This window comes from Cotesia glomerata, linkage group LG9 (assembly GCF_020080835.1).
Source record: "Cotesia glomerata isolate CgM1 linkage group LG9, MPM_Cglom_v2.3, whole genome shotgun sequence".
NCBI classification, from domain to species: domain Eukaryota; kingdom Metazoa; phylum Arthropoda; class Insecta; order Hymenoptera; family Braconidae; genus Cotesia; species Cotesia glomerata.
The window spans coordinates 9,458,191-9,480,365 of NC_058166.1; the positions used below are offsets into that span (position 1 = coordinate 9,458,191).

Genomic DNA, 22,175 nt, shown 5'->3' on the forward strand with positions numbered 1-22,175 from the left:
AATACCTTACATTGCTCTATAAATATATACATTTAACACATTAATACATTCTTTTATCACGTGTTGCCTTAAACTCAACAAGCTTTTTAATATAATCACTATTTTCATTTTAATTTATTCAATTAGATGAATATCTTTATTCATTTTTTCACCAGAAAATATTCAATATCATTTTTACTAATTTATTATTAATAATTACCTTCTCTGGTTAAATTTCCCTACGGCATTAATTCACTCATTAAAAAAAAAAGAAAAATTCTGTACTGGTAAAATAAAATTGCCATAGTCAGGGCTCGAACCCGGTCCTACTGTTTAAGTTTGATTCCTTGCTGTGCCAAAAATGTACACAACTGTTTATTCAATTCATGGCGATTATTAAACAAAAATACTTTAAATTTATAAACTATTTTGCTTTTCACTAACAATTTTTTTAATTAAGCGGTTATTGAAAGTTTTTTAAAACTCTCTAATCTTTAAATAATTTTCTTTCTTTATAAATGTAAAAATTATTAAGAAATTTAACTATGTATTTTTTATCTTAAATCCACTATTTGAAGTTAGAAAACTAATAAACATTAATTTCATATTTTCAACTATTAATTTTTATAGTTAGAAAACGCGTGCAAGTATCGCATCGATAAAACGCGTAAATGTGTAAATAATAACTGTACACAAAGTCATAAAATGAATAATTTATTAGCTCAATATTTGAGGTCAGTTAATTCTTTAAAAAAAATTTAATTGAAAATGGCCAATGAAAAATTTTATTCAGCATTTAAAAAATCCCAACCGGTAAATGTTGAAATTTTTCTAAAACTATACACTCTTTATAATAAAGTAATTAATTGGTATAAAAAGTAAAATCCACACCCACTAGACAAAGATTAAAGTAAATTTAAAAAAATTAATTGAAAGAGAAGTTAGTACCATAAATTGGAGTTAATTAAGTTATAATTATTACCTGGAAAGTAATTTAAAGATAAATTGGTAAAAGAAATAAGAAATTGATCAAGATATTTGTCTCAACATAAAAATCAAAGTATAATATAGTAAAATAGCAATTTGTTAATACTTATGAGGATATTGATGTAATAAAACTAAAGAAATAGAGTATTAATTAAAAAATTTTTTTATTCTACGAAAGAGGAATTTTTATTATGCCTATCTATCTATCGTATATGTATGTAGTTTAGTTTGTTTAGTAATATTTATTGATGTAATACAATTGTAGTTTGTCGATTACATCAACTATAAATTAACAATTATTTATGTATACTAAATATGTAGAATAAAAAATTTGTACATATTAAATAAATAGATAGGATAATTATAATAGCAAAAATAGCACATATAAATATAATTTTATTTACGGTTGAAATACAAACCTCGCAAATTCATGAGCCATGTCGGCTGTTCTATGTTCTATGATGTCCACTTTTATTATTAAATTATAATTATAATAATAAGTTATTTTAAAAATTTATTATATAATTAGAAAGTGTTGATATTTTTTTTATGGATTTAGAAAATGTTATGCCTTCAATTTGAATAATTACTTATTACGGTTTTCCTTTTTTTTTTTTTGTAGAAAATTTGGCGCCTTCGGAGCTCAAGAAGCTGAGGAATAAACAACGGAAGCAGCGCAGAAAGGCCGAACTTGAACGACAACAAGCTGCTCAAGCTCAAGAAAAACGAGAACAGCATAATAAGTCTCGGCAGCAAGCTGATGCTGATTTTGAACAACCGACTTTAGATGAATTAATTCCTGAGAAACTTGAACGAGTATGTATTTATTTAATTAGGGTAAAAGACCCCATTAGTGGCGGGGACCCCATTACTGACACTTTCTTTGATTTTAGTACTTATTCAATTAATGAAATCACTAATTTAAATAATGATTATATTATTTCTAATCTTTAAGACCTTTAGATCAAAAAAATTTTTAATTTTTATTTCAAGTAGAACATTTTTTCATTGAAAGAAAAAGTGCCACTAATAGGGGTTAAAGGTGCCACTAATGAGGTCTTTTACCTTATTTAAAATTAGATTAAATTATTTGAAAATACTCAATCAAATAATTACTTACAGGTTGAAGATCCACTTGAACAAGCCATCAAGTTCTTACAACCATTGCAAAACTTAGCTGCTGATCGTATTGAGACTCATTTGATGGCATTTGAGATCTACATACGCAAAGGTTTATTTTATTTCTTATTTATTTGATACTAAAGAAGTCTCATAGCCGATATTATTATTAATTGTCAAAATTTATTTCTGAATCTTATTAGATTAAAATTGTTGATTAAAAAAATTTTAATTGTCATGATTTTAGTGGAAAAGAATCAAATTAATTAGATAAACGCAATGCACAACAAAATTAATGAATAATTACAGAATAACAATAATTAATAAAAAATTTATTGTTACAGGTAAAATTTTATTAATGTTACAATCAATTATGCGCGCTCACCGTCTAGATGCAAACAATCCAGAGCTGCATTCATGCCTGGTACGGTTTCTAAAATTAACAACAAACCAACAACAACTTGAAGGCCCAGTCGCTGAAGTTATAAAGCGACAAACCAGTGAAATATTTTCTACCACCGACCCAGTTCAATTCAACGCTGAGTTTTTGAGTAAAAACAAAAAGTCATTGCCTCACTTATTCCAAGCTGGACGCATGATGTACTTGTTGGATTCTAGCGCACAGGAAAAAGCTCTTTCGCTTGTCGTTAATTGCTCTGACGATGATAATGCATGTAATACTAATGGTAATGAAAGTAATGGTGGACTAGTAGGTGTAAATTTGAACAATTGTGTAAGGATATTAGAAGCTCTGCGTAACAATGATTTCGGTCCGTGTGATGAGGCAATAGATAAATACAGGGCTAAATGTCACAAACGTTTTCCATATGCTGCGGCCTTCAAACCATCGGAGGTAAACAGAGCTGATGGATTAAATGTTATCATAAGTAATCCGAGTGGTAACACTGCCGTTGTCCATCCAACAGCTTCGGTAAACATTAATCATCAGGTATCATTATCATCAGTGGGTAATGATAAATCAGCCACAATTAAAAATTGATTGTGATTAAATCCAGAATATGACAAAAAGCTCATTTGCGCACGTACATTATTAGCGATTTATAATGTGTAATTGTGTTGTTTGTGATTAAATAGAATGATATGAGATTGGTCAAAAACACATGAAAATATTAATAATAATAATAATAATAATAATAATAATTATTATTATTATTATTATTATTATTATTATTAAACAATTAATTAATTAATTAATTTTAATAATAATACTGATTATTAAATTATGCCAATTTTAATTTTTTCAAATACAATAACCGATGCGCGTATAAAAAAAAATAATTTAAAAAACAATAACATGAAACGAATAAATATGTGAGCAAACAATTATAAGTTCGTAATAAAGATAATTGAATTGAAAATAATATTATTTGAAGTTCATTACAATTTTTGTTAGTCTTTTATTAGGAATCATTTTTTAGACCAATTTACCTTCAATAATCCGATTTTTCATAAAAATTTTTCCTAGTTATTTTTTAAAAATTTATTCCCTTACTAATTAATTATTTTCGTTTTTTTTTTTTAGACAAACAAAATAAAAAAACTTTATAAATTATTTTATAAGAATTTTTTTTCTTAAAATTTACAAACAAACAATAAAAGTCTCCAATTAAATTTAAAAAAACTCTTACAAATGAGATATTTATTAAAGTACATATTAATTAATAATTACATATTATTTGTACTAATTAATACATTATTTTTATCACAATAATCTCTATATAACAAAAAAAAAGTATTTATATTAACAACAATGATTAATAGTAATTAATGAAAAAATGTTTTATACAAAGTATGTATAAAATGTATAGACACCTTATCACTGGTAATTATATTAATATCTATTACATATAATAGCAAAAGTAGTAATTAAATTAATAGTACTCTCTAATACGTTATTACGTTATGGATTATTTATACAAATGCGTACGTTGCGAATAATTACAGGGGAAATGTTTAACTTAATTATAATTATTTGCCGTTTAATTTTATTGACTTCTTCAATTCTGATGTTTTCGACGGTACAAATAAAACTAATATTGAACACACTGTAAACAAAAAATAAAATTAGTCCAAATCAATTGTTCATATAATAAGTAATTATATTGTTATTTTTAAACTTACCGATACAAGCAATACCAATCATAATAAATGGTCCCAAACAGCTTAAATTAAACAATACTGGAAACAAAACATTACCAGTCACGGCTCCTACTCTACCGAGCATCATTGTTGTTGAAATCGCCATTGCCCTGTTCAATAATTAACAAAGTTTTATTTAAAATTCTGATAAATTTTTTTTTTAATAAAAAATTCTAAAAAAATTACCTTAGTAGTGTAGGAAAATTATCAACAATGACATTATTAACAGCAGCACCTCCAACACTGGAAAGTGCGACAAATATTGAAGAAATACCTAAAATCCCACTTGAATCTTCAGCCCAGTACAATGTTCCGCAACAACTTCCCGCGGTGAGGAAACAGAACACTGAAAAACCAACAATTAATTATCAAACCTTACTCAATAATTATAAATAATTAAGTTTTATTAAAACCAAAAATTTACCCATTAGTTTCTTGGTCCCAGCGCAATTAATTAACGACCCCGCTAAGGTGTATCCTATCACTCCAGTTAGCGCAATTACCATAGAGTTTAAATATACAGTCGAGTTAAGTATCACCTAGAAAAAAAAAATTGAATTAAATATCAATACAAATAAAATTTTTTGTCTGGAACTTTCACTGTTAACCCTTCGTAGGTCGCATAATGAGCGCGGCGCCGCCTTTTCGGCATTTTTTTTTTTTTCTCGAAATTGAGTTCATTGATAATTTTGAAAAAAATTAAGTGCATTCTTTTAACCTTTCTAAAAATCGTGACGTTATCAAAAAGCATAAAAATATTTACGAAATAACTTAAAAAATCAATTTTCGGAACCGGGCGGCGCTATGCCGCCCGGTGCGAGTGAGCCTCCGGGAGATTTTCTAACTGCGCTGTTGCCAAATGTCGTTACCGCCACTATTTCAATCTGTTTTACCGCATGTGAGGTACAAAAATAAAGTAATGTTTGAGGTTAATTTTACTGTTTACATTATAACTTGTGATTTGTTCAAAATACTGTAATAATTACACTCATATTAAATATTATTTATATAAAAATAGTAATAATAATACAATTGTTAAATAAATTATTTTATAATACATCATACTAAAATTAACAGATGTCTGGCTTTATATATTACTAATTATTTAAATAATGAAAAAACAAAAAAATTTCAGGTGAACGAATTAAAAAAAAAAAAAAAAATAACAATGGATGCCAATTTTTCAAATTATTTTTTTTGATTGAATTTAATTCTAATTATGATAGATAGATAGATAGATAAAAAATTTATTTGGCTCTGGAACCTAAGCTCCCTCAAAGCCATCAATATTTAAATTACATTGGTTTACATAGGTTACAAGATTACTTAACTAATTAAAGGTTTGCAATTAGATTTAATTTCAAATATTATAAAATCCAAATAGATTATTTAATACAAACAAATAACTTAATTTAAAGTCATAATAATTCTACAAGAAAAAATATTTAAATAAGATCCAAAATAAAGATTGCAATTGTTAATTGTCATGTTCAAAAAAGTGATTGAAGCAAGCATTTTAAATTCAACCAAATTATCTACAGCCACAGTCTCAGCTGGCACTGCATTCCAGATACGTATGCCATGAATTAAGAATGAATTATCATACATGACACAATTAGCCTGCGGTATACGAAGATAGTCTTGTCGGACATCACCTCTACGCAGTGCTACAGGCAAAAAGTCTAGTTTTGAGCCGAATAGCTGCCGATAATTTAGTCGAATTTCCTTATAAAACAGACAAGCAATGAAATAATCTCTTCTCGCTGCAAGCTTTAGCCAACCTAACTTTTTGAAATATGGAGTAACATGTTCATATTTTGGTACTTTATAGATAAATCTAACACATGAATTCAATTTACGCTGCATCTTTAATAATAATTTGTTTGACATATTCGTATACGCCGCACAACAATAATCAAAGAGAGGAATTATTAAAGTAGATACTAGCTTAATACGTAAACTTTCACTAAATATTTCATTGTTTATTTTTAGTTGTGCTAGAATACTCATAGCGCGATTGCACACATTTGTTACTTGATTCTCCCATGAGAGAGTACTATCTATAGTCACCCCAAGGTATTTTACAATGCTACTATAAGGAATAGCACACCCCTCTACAAAGATTGTGTCGGCTAGTCTTAATGATAATTAATTTAGCGGATATTTGATAATTTTAAGAATTTTTGTAGCAAATAAATTATGACAAAAAATAATTATAAAAAAAATTGACATTCAGACGTTTTAAAAAATTAAAGATGCAATTTGTTAAAAATAATTTTTTTGAAAAAATTTGTTTGTTAAAAAAAATTAAAAAATTTTTAAGTGACAGCTAGATTTAATGTCATATTATAATTTTATAATCTGGTCTTAGATGTTAAATTTAATCACATGTGATAAAAATAAAAAAAAAATTTTGTTATTCAATTAAATTTATGATAAAATATAAAAGTAAAATTATATTTAATCATAAAACATTGAAAAAATACTTTATCTCACAAGGAAATAGTATTAGTTTACATTTGGCAACAGCGCGTACATTTTAACACGGCGGCGGAGCGCTCACCATGCGACCGACTTAGTTCGGAAAAGACACGCTACCTACGAAGGGTTAAAAAAAACTTACTGGTGTACAAGTACTGTCGACAATAATCCTCTGATTATAACTATTATTATTCTGATAAGTATTATTATGCCCACTAGTTTGTTGCAAAATATCGCAAAGCGAAGGTTTTGAAGTATCTTTAGAATGTGTTGATTCATAGGTTTCAATCATTGCAAATAATTGCGGCATCCACAGTCTTATTGTACTTGATCTAATTTTTTTAGTAAATAATTCAATAAATTTATTTTAATCAACTCACATTGACAGATAAATAACAAATTTAAGTAATTTAAGTAGTATTACACAAGTAAATATTAAAAAATCTATTACTCTACTTCGACACTTAAACTTTAAAAACAATAGGAATTACAACTGGAATTGATTAATCAAATTTGATTATTAATTAATTAAATAATTAAATAAATAAATAATATTAATTTACCCAATAGTTCCACAAAACTGTATCGATCCGATGAGTAATAATTTATATATATGAGGTGCTTTAAAAAGTGGTTTCATTTGTTCCCAACCATTGTTCAAGCACTCTCTTAATGTCTTACCATTGTTTTTAACAAAATCTTCGTCTTTTATACTCGTCACCTAGTTATACCAAATAAAAATAAGATAATTAGTTATTTGTTAACACAAGATTGTCATCCCCACAAGTAACTCCCTTAATTTATGTATTGTAAGTACAAAAAGAGTCATTGTACAAAAGTAGGTTAGGTTAAAAACAAAATGCAAATATCTAATTTGAAATGATACAGATATCTAACAATTTTTTAGATTTTTGTAACAATTTAACTATTATGAAAAAAATTAAATAAAAAAATTCCATATGTAGAAATTAAAAAAAAATTATAAGTGCAAATTTAAAAATATTTTTTTTTTTAAATAAATTAATTTGTTATAAAAATTAAAAAAATTGTCAGATGTCTGCTGATTTCAGTATGATTAACTTCACAAACACATTCAAATAACTTTTACGATTATTATGAATGATAATTGTAATTATTTACACTAACCGATTTTCGTAACTGACTCATGAATAAATAAAAAAAGTAATAATAATAAAATAAAATAAATGAAAAAATGAAATCCCGATTACTACCTGATCAGGATCATGAGAGTAAGCCATAGAGAGATATAAGATAGTAGCCATTTTATCGGTAGAAATTGGATGACACTCATTCATATCATCGTGGTATTTGAACCAGTACAGAACGACAGCTATTTTTTCTCAATCAACAGTTACAGAGTTGTTTACAGATACTATTATCACTCTGTTAACGCTCGAGCTGAGAGAGAAAGAAGGATCGTGTGAGATCCCTAATGATCCCGCGCAAATCGAACACGGTTTCTCAATAGTTTTTTTTTTTTTTTTTTTTTTAAATATAATATTCAACGAAGACTTTATAAAGTTATTTAACAATTACTTACCGGGAACGTCTTGGGATCGTTGCCGGTGTTAAGATGGTAAATGTGACGCAACACGTCCAGCGCTTCATCATCGCGTCCTTTCGATAACAAAAATCTGGGACTTTCCGGAAACCATGACAACGCAATAAATGCGGTTAATTCGGGTATCGAACACACTATTAAAAATACCCGCCAAGATGTTAAATGAAATGATGAATCAAATATACTGACATTTATATTTTGAGGTAAAATCAGCCATGCCAAACCTGAAAGACGTTTAGTTTAAATATGCTTTAATTTGTTATTTTGAGATCTTAATGGTAATTTTATTCTGATTGTGAAAGTTCAAGACAAAATTGAGAAATTTTTGCATCTGGAAAAACCTATTGACGTAGATACGCGATATTTAATTTTATTTATATACTTTAAATGGTTTAAATAAAAGATCACAATATTTGTTTATAAAAATTTTAATATCATCTTTTCATATTTCAAAAGATTTTAATTTATTCAAATTTTGGCCCAAATATTGAAGATGCAAAAAAATCATAAGAGACCTTTTTTGTAGTAAATTCAATCCTCTACAAAAAAATATCTTCATCAATTTCACCTTGTTACTTTTTTTCCCAGAATTTTATTTTTAAATTCAAAAATAGTCTTAAAAATTGTTCCTAGGTATCAAGAGTTTAAAATTGAAATTTTGAGTTAAATATTAAAGATACAAAAAAATTATGTGAGACCTTTTTTGTAGTAAATTCAATCCTCAACAAAAAAGTTTTTTACAAATTTTTTCGTATCTCTCTCTTTTTTTAGCCAAAATCCCAATAGACAATAAAGTACACAAATACTTACAAGGCATAGAAATATTTCCAAGGGAAAAAAAAACTCCGAGCCACATGTAAATTCGTGTTCGTTCTTTTTCACCATGTACCTCAGCAAGGTATGACATCAAAGCTGCAAAAGGCCCGGATATCCTGTTAAATAATTGAGATTGATTTAATTATTAATTATCGATGACACACTGCGATAGTTTAATCACAGTCAAAGTCAAGTGTCTTTTATAATTGCCGTGTCACAGTTAATTATCAGCATGTAATCGTTTGATGTCAGCAGCAAGTAATATAACGTGTACCAAGAAATATAAGTAAAAAGTAATAAAACAAGATCATAATTAATGCAGATTACTTACACAATGCCACCAAGAAACTTAAATAGAATCAGCAGCCAGGATGTGTGAGCAAACGAACTTGAAAAGCTCAAAATAAATGTCATCAAGTACCCCCATGCGAGGATATCTTTACGTCCGTAAGTGTCTGTCAAGAATCCCCATATGAAGGACGTTACTACCATACCTGTAATGATTATCATTTTAATTAATCTTTTATTTAGATTTTATGTTTATATTTATTCAATGATTGACAGATTAATAAATTGATCAATCAATTGAGTGATTGATTGATAAAACGTTACCTGCAAACGGCATAGAATTGAGAAGACCCTTATCAAAAAGTGAGAGATTAAGATCACACTCTGCTGATGGCAATGCGTAAGGCATTGAACTTGAGTCGAATATACATGCCCAAGCGGCTGGTAATATCGCCAGTAATAACAGATAATTAAACTTTCCATATCCAGATAAAGTTATTGCTTCTTCAAAGTTAACTGTTCCCCCTGGTGAGCCACCTTTTTCAATTTCATCTAATTTTTCCAAAAAAGTTCAACAAGTCTTTCAATTATTATTATTATTTGTCTATTTAAAATTTTACTTCCATGCCCTTATTAAAAAAAAAAGATTTGAAAATATTCAACACATGCAAAATGTATATCTATATATTCGTCAAGTTAAATCTTTTTTAATCTCTTTGAGCCATTTCGAATCTTTTCAAATCTCTTTTTCTAATCAGGGTGTTTATTATAAATAATTATTTCTATTTTAATTTCATAATATAAATACTCGGATAAGTAATTTGTCACGAATTATAAATTTTTTGGTTACGTAAGCTGATAAGTTTCTTTAAGTGTAAATAAAACAATTAATTTTCATTATTAGTTATAACGAGTTTTCGCTTATCATTAGATTGCTTCGCAGAAATATTACGTATGAATTGTATTTTACTAGAGGAACTTTTTTTTTTTAAGTGAAATATTTGAATTTACACTAAAAAAAATTAACTTGATTCAAAAGGAAAATTCAAGAATATCATTTTTAAGAGTTTCTCAGCCTTGAATTGAGACTAAACATTCTTGAATCAGTTAAAATTTCTTGATTCAAGAATTTTTTTACTTATCTCAAAATTATGAAGCTGTTCAAAAAGATTTTCTTGGTCCAAGAATTCTTCTCTTGAATCACGTTATTTTTTTTATCACTGTACGCGGAAAAAAAAAAAGTTTGGAAAATCCAAAAGTGCACGACTCATAATGCTCATTTAATTATGAAATATAAAAAAAAAAAAAAAAAACTTAAGTCGTTCAAAATTAATTGCCGAAAAAACAGCTGTAGTAGGAAGGTACTGCACAAGCGCCCCTGGTGGAATAAAATGTACATAATATCTATAGATATAGATATATCACAATCCATGTTAATTTTACATGGATATATATAGATATACAGTCTTGTAGTTTTCGTTTTTTATTAATTGTAATTAAACGACACTGAATTAATTAACCATTCGCATTCAGTGACCTACAATCGTCGATTAAAATTAAAAAAAAAAAAATTTAACTCAAATAATTGATTTTTTCACAAGTTACAGTGTTTCCGGGGTTTCATACATGACGGACAGGAAAATTTTTTGACCTATTTTGATGTTTTTTCCATTTCTATTGCAGTAAATCAATTTTTAGAAAGTATGGAATTAATCTCCATTAAATTATCTCGACAATAGTATGCAAAATATCTTGATTCCGTGAACTAACAAGGCTATAATACTAAAAATAGTTGCTAAAATGAGGCGAAAAAGATTTTTCGATCGTAAAGCACTCTCTGAACTCTCTGATGCTTCGCATCATGAGTCGTGTAAAATTGTAGGAAAAATTCACAGATTCGGTAAAATCTGGCGCCAAGTTCCGTTCAAATCCGTTGTAAACGGAGCGCCAGACTACCGACTATGTTTACTGTAAGCAGAACGGTTTTTTGAGGCTGCGAAATTTTATTTAATTCTACGGTACTTTTTTTACCCAATTTGTTTATCATAACAGTAATTCATAATTTATTTCACCGTATTAATTAATTATATCCACTAATAACAATTTATTTACTTGAAATTATTAAATTTTATTAGCACATACTATAGCTCGCTCACAAATTTCGATCCTGACTTTTTTTTGATGGAGAAAGGTCAGCGCCACAGACTAGATAAAATAAAAATGAGTTAGTAATCCTCCTATAGATAAGCCTACAGTTAAAAAAAGTAATTCACAGCTTACATTTACGGCCGCCAGGGTGCACTGGAATTACATCTACATAAACTGTAGCTTCAAGGGGATAGTTTGCAGTAAAAAATGCAGTCAACACGAGATTTAAGTTGGTAGCAATTGTAAATTTTCATTATAATTACAAAAAATATTAAAATCCGAACAAAAACAGTTTCACTGTAAAAAAAGTCGCGCCAAGTCCACGTTCATAAGACTATTAGGAAAAAAAAATTTTTTTTTTCTTTACAAAAAGATACAAAACAAAAAAATTAAAAAATCCAAGTAACCGATATGATTGTTTATAATTTTCGGAAATTAAAATTTTATTGTAAATTTAAAATTAAAAACATTTTAGAACGTACTTGGTGTGCATCATTGTGTATTTCAATTTTTTTAAAGTCCTAGTAAATAGATTTTACGAATTTCATTAAAAGTAAAATATTTTGCAACCACGCATACTAAATACGTTCTAAAATTTTTTTTTTAATTTTTAAATTTACAATAAAATTTTTTTTAATTTCCGAAATTCATAAACAATCATATCGGTTACTTGGATTTTTTAATTTTTTAATTTTGTATCTTTTTGTAAATAAAAAAAAAATTTTTTTTTCCTAATAGCCTAATGAACATGGACTTGGCGCGACTTTTTTACAGTGAAACTGTTTTTGTTCGGATTACAATAATCACATCGTAATCCAGAACCAGACATTCAATATCTCTACTTTCATAATTTTACACTTAAAAATTTACGATGTTACATCGTAAAAGTGCATATTAAAGTAGAGCAAGATCACGTCAACTGGATCCCCTATTTTCCACTTGATCATGAAAATTAAGTTCATGTATTTTTTTTTACAAGTACATACCAAGATAAAATGATCCCCCAAACGATTTTTAAAAATTTCAATTTTAACAATAATTTATTTTACAATGAAAATTTTAGGTACTTTTAATTAAAAAATGGATTGTAAATCAACCGCCAAAGTTAAATTAATGGGACTTAAAGGATTTGTTTTTAAAATATTTCTATTTTAATAAAATATTAATAACTAAAAATTATTTGTTTATTATCATATTGTTAATTAACTTTTAAGTTAATAAATGAAAATTTCACTGACTTCTCGATGAAAAAATGAAGTTTTTTTTTATCGGTTACATGCGTTATTTATTAAAGTTTAAAATTTCAGAAAAAAATTTCACTGCTCGCGATTTGTTTAAACAATATAAATTTATTTATCACAGCGCGCCGAGCGCCAGGCGCTGTCAGAATACCGCACCGTCGAACGTCAGACTATGTTACAGCTTCGATTAATTATAATTAAAAATAACAATTAAAAATATAATTATCAAACAAATTTTATTATTATTATTATTATGATCAATATTATGACTAATAAAATAAGTAAATTCTCTATTATTAAAGAATAATGGAAAAAACGAACTAGTAATAAATATTAAATTTTGTAGATATTTGTTAACTTTATTTTTTTTTTTTAAACTTGATTAATAAAACCTTTTTCATCTTCCGAAACATTATTATATTATCATTGTATTATTATTAATAATATAATAATATACTAATATATATTATTGTATGATTACTAGCGGACCAGACAGACGTTATTACTAAAACGTTATTATAATGAAATATTTCAATTAGCACCTGATTGATTTTAACACAATTACACAAAATTTTCTTGAATTTCGATAATAATTTTTTTTCTCAAATGAGTATTCGATACTGTCTGTCAGATCCAATGTAAAACATTTCAAGATCAAAAACAAAAATAATATATATATATATATATATATAGTTATTTTCTCTAATAATAGAGAATTTACTTATTTTATTAGTCATAATATTGATCATAATAACAATAAAATTTGTTGGAGAATTATATTTTTAATTATAATTAATCGAAGCTGTAACATAGTCTGACGTTCGACGGTGCGGTATTCTGACAGCGCCTGGCGCTCGGCGCGCTGTGATAAATAAATTTATATTGTTTAAACAAATCGCGAGCAGTGAAATTTTTTTCTGAAATTTTAAACTTTAATAAATAATGCATGTAACCGATAAAAAAAAACTTCATTTTTTCACCGAGAAGTCAGTGAAATTTTCATTTGTTAACTTAAAAGTTAATTAACAATACGATAATAAACAAATAATTTTTAGTTATTAATATTTTATTAAAATATAAATATTTTAAAAACAAATCCTTTAAGTCCCATTAATTTAACTTTGACGGTTGATTTACAATCCATTTTTTAATTAAAAGTATCTAAAATTTTCATTGTAAAAAAAATTATTGTTAAAATCGAAATTTTTAAAAATCGTTTGGGGGATCATTTTATCTTGGTATTTACTTATAAAAAAAAATACATGAACTTAATTTTCATGATCAAGTGGAAAATAGGGGGTCCAGTTGACGTGATCTTGCTCAGTAGTCAAGATACGAATTTTTACGATATAACATCGTAAATTTTTAAATCTACAACTATAAATATGAAGATAGCGAAAGTCTGATCCTCGATTATGATGTGACAATTGTAATTTTTCCTACGATTGATTTTCCGTGTAAGTTGTTCATATTGCGAGATTTATAATTAAAGGATATGTATTTTCAGACTGGAGGTTTATAAATGTCTAAAAAAATTTAGAAGTGACGGCGGAATTAAGCTTATATAAATAATTAAGTTTTTTATTTGAATGATAACAGACGGAGATTATCTATTATTATCATAAGAGGATCGACCTGATCTACGGTAACATTCAAATTGTAAGTGTCAAATGATAATGAGAATTTTATTATTGATTAGAAATTGTTAATTAAAAATTTCGCTAAGGTCGGTAGTAAACAACTGACCATTTTGTGGTTTTCTTTGAAAAATAACCCAGTAACAAAAAAATTCTTTTAAAAAATTGCATTAATATATTTTTAAAATTTGTGTGGCATTTAAAAATATTTATGGTATTAATTTATTTGTTAAAAGAATTTTTTAAATTTCTAGGTGTCTGCTGATTTTAGTCAAGTATTGTAAATAATCTTTTTTTGCTAGAATTTTTCTATGTTAATTATTATTAAAATTTTCATTTAAAATTTCAATAATCAAAATTCATAAGAAATAGTTCTTTCTACAAATTAAATTCTAAACAAAATAGTTATAAAAATTTTTTGGAATTTGAAAAAGTTATTTTAAAAATTTGATCAAAAAGTTTCAAATTTTTCTATAATTTTTTGAAAAATTGCGGAAATCAGTAATTGTAATTTTTATAAGTCTCACTTATATTGAAAAACATCACAAGTAAGTACAGTAAATTAACATATAGGTATCCTAAATTAACCACTTTGTTTAAAAAAAAACATCTTGAAAAATTTATGTCGTGCATCATTGTTAAAAAAATAAACATTAAAATCATTGGTGACACATCTCAGATAATTTGAGAGAAGATTACAAATGAAAATTTTCCAATTGATAACAAAAATATTTCATGACACTCAATTAATGTTGCAATAATAATAATAATAATTATTATTATTATTATAATAAAAATAATAACATTTGAAGAACAATAACAAATAATGAACTAAGTAAAATTTTTATAAATAATAAATCTAATAATGTAAATTGTAAAATGAAGCATTGTACTTATTAATAGATTATTGAGCTAAGAAGCAACCCAGATTGCGACAAGCAGAATTATTTGTTGCGAAAATAGTTAAAATTAATAATTATTAAAATAAAAATGAAAATAATGTTAAAGTAAATATTAATATTAATGTTAGAAGAAATTTCCATTACCAAAAGTAGAACAGATATCTTTTAAATCCTCTCGTCTAAGCCATGGCGGTGTATTGTCGATGTAAATCGGCCTATCAACTGTTTTAACAATTAAATTAATTTTAAACATCACAATTAGACACATTAATAAGTAAAATATTATATGTTAATTATTTATTTACTTGTTTAAGTTTAAATTCTTATTACCTATCACCATAAAGACACAAAGCTGACAAATAATAATAAATTTTTTTTTTTATTAATTAATTAATTTCTACAAATTACAAGACTTGCCTTCAGGTTTTATTGGTGGAGTCATGGATCTTAAAGAGAATCACTTTGACACTTCTTTTATTTAAAATTATAAATAAAAAAAATTATTTTATCTTTTTGTAATGATTAATATTGTTAGGTACTTATTTCTTAAAATTATATCAAAATAATTGATTGTTATTATAGTCTCTAGGTTAAATTAAAGAGCTGAAGAGATGTTACTGTCAGGTATCGTAAACTCTGAATGGCAAGCACTGATATCGTAGTCATACGTACGGTTGCAGTTATCTTACGATAAATATATGAGGTGGGGATTATAAATACTTTACTTTCTATATCTCTCGTTGTGCGGAGGATTTCAAATATAAATATAAATATAAACACAAATACGAATACATACTTGTACATTTCTGTATTTGTAACGCAAAATATAACATTCCACTAGGTGTTTCATTATTTACAAATTAATACTTTTTTTTATTCAAATTGCGGTGAAATTTTTAATTTTTAACGGAAAATTATGAGTATTATTGTATTTATAATAATAATAATAATTATTATTATTGTAGTGATAATAATAGAAGAATTATGATATGATTGTGTTTATATAGAGCAGTTGAGTATTTGAAACCTTTCACGATTTATTTATTGCCGGTTATTACAAATCCTTAGCACATAATTTAGATTTAAGTTACTTAAACTATTATCAGGTCAATGCCTAGGGAATTAATGTCTGCATTAATATCTTAAGTATATTAAATTTTTGCTATGATAAATCTTTAAGAGTTATAATAATAATAATAATAATAATAATAATAATAATAATAATAATAATAATAATAATAATAATAATAATAATAATAATAACAATAATAATAATAACAATAACAATAACAATAACAATAATAATAATAATAATGAAATTATTTTTTTCAAATAATTAAGACGCAATCAATTTCTAAATTCAAAATCACCAATTTTGAAGTTAAATCAATATTTTATCAAAATATATGTCAAGTTTCTTTTGTCTGTTGATTTACTAAAATATATGTTACATACTGTGTAAATTATATACAAACAACTATTAGCATATTAAATAAATTCCATTATTTTTGTTTTATTATTATTAAATTTCATAATAAATGTATCGTCAGCTTTTCGATATGTTTATTGATAATGATAATCATAGGCTTTTAAACGTGAAGAATTTTAAATAAATAAAATAACAAGTTTTTTTTTTATTATTATTAATAAATTAATATAAACACATTGATTTGGCAGCTATTCATAGATTGAGTATCTATTAACAAAAATAATTGTATCTAATCACAAAAATCAATTTTTAAAAATTATTAATACCAGCATTAGTATTGCAATCAAAATGAATTACATCAATTGCATAAATTAAAAAATCACGATGCGCATAATAAGCGTAACTTGATATATTTCATTAATAACATATATATTACTTACTCGTTAATGTTATTAAGCAACATATAACAGTTAATATCTCTATAATAAAATAATTACTAATTTTATACCTTTGTATTTTTGTTGCTTATATAAAATGGCTGACATTGACGACTTCCAGCATGGCCGCAACAGTCTTCGCCGTGTTCAGACTCGATTTTTTAATTATGATGATTGAACAAAAGAAGTTATAATTGTAATTAAACATAGTTTCTGTCATTTGTCACTTATTATCGATTACCAAAAGAATTAAATGAATTAACTGTTTACTTCGCAAGATTTTGAGTATTTTAACATTACAATTTAGAAGAAGACACAAAGTAGTTGCAATTAATACAACGTAAAATAATTATGAACTTATACAATCAATTGAACTCTTACTCGTGACTTTTATCGAGTTTCAGTCTGAAGCCTTCAGATTAATTCTAATTTATTTATATTTATATTCACAACAATATTTTTGTTAAGAATGTAAACAAAATGAATCTTTGTCATGTAATCTAACAACTGGAAAATTTTTATTATTATTGACTACTATACACTAATTACGGTATACAATAAGTCTGGAATATTTCCGTAAGCTTTTTAAGCCGTATGCAGTTCATTGTATAGAATTATTTATTATTTATTCAAGATATCTATCATAACTGCAGCTTGATCTTAGGCTTGTTTTTTTATTAATATACTGAAGTTAACAATACAAAAATATATAATTATAAATGGAAATTTGAATTATTAAGCTCAAATTAAAACTTTTTTTTTAGTTTTCAAATTTCTATTGATATTATCCCAAATTTCTATGATAATAAATCTTAAGCTATCATCGACGATATGTCAATGGGCTGTCATATTTAAATATCAATCAACACTTGTTGAATTTTTAGGACTGAAACATCGATTCCAATTTGAACAATAATCAAATAAAAATTTACAACCGTAATATATTTCATTACTTACACACAAAAAAAAAATTAACTTGAATCAAGCAAATAATTTAGAACACCTTTTTGATTTAAATAGAAAATTTTTTAAAATAAAAAATTTTTCTTCCCGGGGAAAAACCTGCATGCTCGACCATGCTCAACCAAGCATGAATCAAGCATAATCATGCATAAGCATGCATGGATCATGGATGATCATGCCTGGTCAAGCATGATTCATGCAAGGTCTTACTCAATCATACATTTTAATACTGGCTGATCATAAACGATCCTGCGGGACCTTGCATGATCCATATACAGTCATGGTCGAGTATGCACGACTGTGTACAATCAAACTGAAAGGTCGTGCATGAGCTTGCATAATAAAGCATGTGCATGTAAGAAACTACATATTCATGCTTCACCAAGTCTAATCATGCACGATAACTTTCAACGCAGCTAAAACTATCATGCATGACTATGCATGGTCTTGAATAGACATGTACAATTATTTTTCACCAAAATTAACCATACATGACCACCTGTGAGTGGCCAGAATGATCAAGCTCGAGCCTGCTTGACCGTGCGTAACTTTGTCTGATCAATCATGATTGGACTTCACCAAGCTGCGCCGTGTACTTTTAGTTTTTACATTGCTTCATGTTCATGTAAGGGCTTACATGATTTTCCATGATTTTGCATCATCATACATTAGTCATACATAGTTCTTAAAGTTATATTTCGACCGTAATTTTAAAGACGCATGGTTATTTATAATCATACATGACTGTGTATATAGTAATGATTTGAACATTGGTCTATTTTCACAATTTCATTTTTCAATTTTGAAATTTTGTAACTCATAGAAATGTCAATATTTTTTAAATAAATCTTAAAGTTTCTGATAGGAAAGTTAATTTATCGAAAAATGATATGAGACCTTTCTTGTAGAGCATTCTATTTTCTTTCGGAAACTGTAAGATTTTTTTCAAAAATATTGATATTTCTATGAGTTACAAAATTCCAAAAATGAAAAATGAAATTGTGAAAATAGACCAATGTTCAAGGCTTTTATTAAATGTGTATTATTAAAAAATTGATATAAATAATCATTGTAACAATTCATCTGATAAGCATTTTTTAAAAGTAGCCTTGAATACTTAAATAAAGTTAGCCTTGAAATTGTTTTATATGCGATTTTTATATCGTGAACAAATTATTTGATGTTATTTAAGTTTGCAGGGTTCGATTTATTCTCAACTACGAGCTAACATAGTCAGCCAAAAGCGTCCCTGAATATATCCTAGACATGGAATACAAAATGATTATGATTGATCAGTTATGATCATGCTTGGTCATACATGATCACGCATGAGTATTTGTCAAACATGTAAATAAGCATGATCAAGACTGATTAATTATGATGATGCTTGGTCGTGCATGATCAGTCATGAATATTTGCCAGACATGGAAAAGCATGATCATGACTGATTAGTTCTGATGATGCTTGGTCATGCATGATCTGTCATGAATATTTTCCGGGAAAAAATGATCAGACCTGACCATGCCTGTTCATGTATGATCAGGCCTAAAATTAAATCAGATCATGCCTGTTCATGTATGATCAGACCTTAAATTAGACATGATCATGCCTGTCCATGTCTGTTCATGTCTGAAGCGTTAAATACGCTCAGGCCTGATCAGACCTGGGTGTATGATTATGCTTGAATTAATAATTATGTTTAGGCCTGATAAGACCTGTTCATGCATGATTAACCTTCTTAAATGTTATTTTCAGTCTAGAAGGAAAATTTTATCGAACTATAGACTGCAGATCTATTTTGAAGATTAATTTGTTCCGTATGACGTATCAGTTTCTATCCCCTTATAAATTATAAATGTACAACTTTCATAAAAAATTTCAGCTTAAGCATAAACTTTTCGATTTTCCATCCCAAAACGATGATTTTTAAACAATTATTTATCAAATAATCTATTATTTTAACTGAAAAACTTCTTTCAATGATTTTACTTTCAAGCGCACAAAAAAAAATATTTATATAGTTACATAATACAATTTCTCAAATTCTTTCGTAAAATGTTCTATTTGATATACTAATATTTTTTTTTCGCATATAATTCAATTTTCTTCAAAAAATTTGAGTTCAGCTTTTCTGTCCCAGCAACCGTTCACCGTAAAAAATTTTGCGTCATTTCGCCAAAAAATTTGGTGTTAAAAATTTGTGTGTTAAATATTTAACACCTTTTCGTGTTGATTCAATAGAATTGATACAAATAAGTGTTAAATTAACACATAATAATGTAAAATTTAAACATACAAATTTTTTAACACTATGACGCAAAATTGGTTACTGTGTTCCATTGAATACGCGAAAAACAAAATTATCTAGTAAAAGTTTGAGTTTGATAGCGTGCAAATACCAAAATATATCAGATGATATCGATAGGAGATAAGTCCTTTCAAGATGTTTATTATTAAGCTACGCCTTCGTCCATTACGGTCGTATCAAATTCTGCTAAATTGTAGAACACATAAATAATTCTAAGTTTCCTATACATTTTAAATAAAAAAAACTCCGAAATTGAAAGAAAAAAATAAAATTACAATTACGGAATTAAACTTGAAGAAATTTTTTTTTTCTGTACTTAGAACAATATGTTAATGGAGCGAAAAAAATACACAGCCGTCCCAAATAAATCACTCTAATATATAATTAATTATTAATAATTAATAAATTAGGTATAGAACTCCGTTAGCTATAAGTTATGTATAAAATTTAAATTACTTAAAGTAGTTTGAAAGATGTTCCAAAGTCAATAGAAGCCATTAGGTCAACAGGTAAAGGATGTCTAGAGAGCGCGACGTCTACGGTTCGAATCCCTCTAGGCACCATTTTTTTTTTTTTATGGATCTGATTCAGTCAGACATGAACATGCCTGATCAGGCATGGTCATTTTTCCCAGGTTTGCCAGGCATGGAAAAGCATGATCATGACTGATTAGTTCTGATGATGCTTGGTGATGCATGACCATACAAGCTCATGTCTAGCAAATATACATGCATGATCATGCATGAAATTAACGCCTGATCGTACATGTTCATGCATGATGATTTTTTCCCGGGTTGGTTCAAGAATTTTTCTCTTGATTCGAGTTAATTTTTTTTTTTCAGTGTAGTAAATAGTTTGCTAAGGATAACTGGTTTCCATCGACAATCATTACAGTTAGAATTTTTATTAAAATGAATACTTGAGTCGAATAGCACCCGAGTCAAAATATCAGATCCGTTGATTCTGTTTTCAGCGTAAGAACTACCCGACGAGAAATTTAAGTTCGGCGGTGGTTCGTTTCGAATTAGGCATGCCGAATTCCAAGTTCGCGCCAAACCAGGAAGCCAAAGTTGGCCCACGTCCTGGAAGTAACGCAGTCGCGAGTTTGGGCCTAACTTGGCTTCCGACTTAGGCGGTGGTTTGGAAACCACACTTGCTAGTGACTATCCAAGCCTCATTCGGTCCGAATTTGGCTAACTAACTAGGTTGTAATTCAGAAACTAAATTCGCACGGAAGAATGCAAATTGAATCCTTTTTTTGTTTTTAGCTATTTTTATTATAAATCAAAAATTAATAATAATGAATGCTTATTTTTTTTTTTAATTTACTTTTTAAATTTTATATATAATGTTACGTTCTGGATTTTCCAGCTCATATTTTTATAATTTACCAGGCAGGTGTCTATAGGAGATCTATAGATTCCAGGCGCACCCTGCTCTTAGATACTCTATAAATTTTTAGAATAATTATTAAGGGTATTATATTTAAAATAATACACACGATTATATAAAATTAAAGTAAATTGTTTAATTAATTATATAATTTGGGCCAGATGGCACCGGACATACGTCCGGAGCCCCAAGATGATTGTCGCCTGATTGCTCAGGGCAGACTCCTCTGGATTTGCATCCAGTACAATAGATTTTATTAATTAAATGTCGCAACGCCGCATCTCAGGTTACCCTAGTGAACACCAT

The 22,175-nt window shown here is 27.1% G+C and overlaps 2 protein-coding genes across 6 annotated transcripts in view; one reads left to right on the forward strand and one right to left on the reverse strand.

Annotated features, from left to right (window-relative positions):
• Nucleotides 1-3,467, forward strand: part of LOC123271833 (N-alpha-acetyltransferase 15, NatA auxiliary subunit) — a 32,146-nt gene extending 28,679 nt beyond the window's left edge. Inside the window, exons 7-9 of the mRNA XM_044738313.1 lie at nt 1,589-1,782; nt 2,089-2,197; nt 2,430-3,467. Of these exons, the coding sequence (XP_044594248.1) occupies nt 1,589-1,782; nt 2,089-2,197; nt 2,430-3,085 (959 nt within the window). The 3' untranslated portion in view covers nt 3,086-3,467. The remainder of the gene's footprint in view (nt 1-1,588; nt 1,783-2,088; nt 2,198-2,429) is intronic.
• A 425-nt stretch (nt 3,468-3,892) lies between these two features.
• LOC123271851 (synaptic vesicle glycoprotein 2B-like) lies at nt 3,893-17,497 on the reverse strand. 5 transcript variants are annotated; one of them, XM_044738352.1, is made up of 12 exons: nt 17,278-17,497; nt 15,485-15,562; nt 9,737-9,964; nt 9,456-9,618; nt 9,119-9,240; nt 8,288-8,532; nt 7,290-7,447; nt 6,869-7,058; nt 4,670-4,784; nt 4,432-4,591; nt 4,228-4,355; nt 3,893-4,151 (listed from the first exon to the last, which is right to left on the reverse strand). In XM_044738352.1, the coding sequence occupies exons 1-12, from the start codon at nt 17,312-17,314 to the stop codon at nt 4,075-4,077; spliced, it is 1,701 nt and encodes a 566-aa protein (XP_044594287.1). In that variant the 5' UTR covers nt 17,315-17,497; the 3' UTR covers nt 3,893-4,074. The 5 variants fall into 5 exon arrangements, with proteins under 5 accessions (XP_044594287.1, XP_044594288.1, XP_044594289.1 ...); XM_044738353.1 differs by lacking the exon at nt 17,278-17,497 and adding an exon at nt 15,758-16,102 and having other exon boundaries at nt 3,894-4,151; XM_044738354.1 differs by lacking the exon at nt 17,278-17,497 and adding an exon at nt 15,671-15,690 and having other exon boundaries at nt 3,894-4,151.
• Between the last annotated feature and the right edge of the window lie 4,678 nt (nt 17,498-22,175).

Coding starts and splice junctions, on each gene's coding strand:
- LOC123271851 (XM_044738352.1), bottom strand. CDS start 17,314: ATGTCAGCCATTTTATATAAGCAACAAAAATACAAAG. Junction 9,241..9,455: donor AAGTTTCTTGGTGGCATTGT/GTAAGTAATCTG, acceptor ATTATTTAACAG/GATATCCGGGCCTTTTGCAG. Junction 4,152..4,227: donor GATTGGTATTGCTTGTATCG/GTAAGTTTAAAA, acceptor TTTTGTTTACAG/TGTGTTCAATATTAGTTTTA.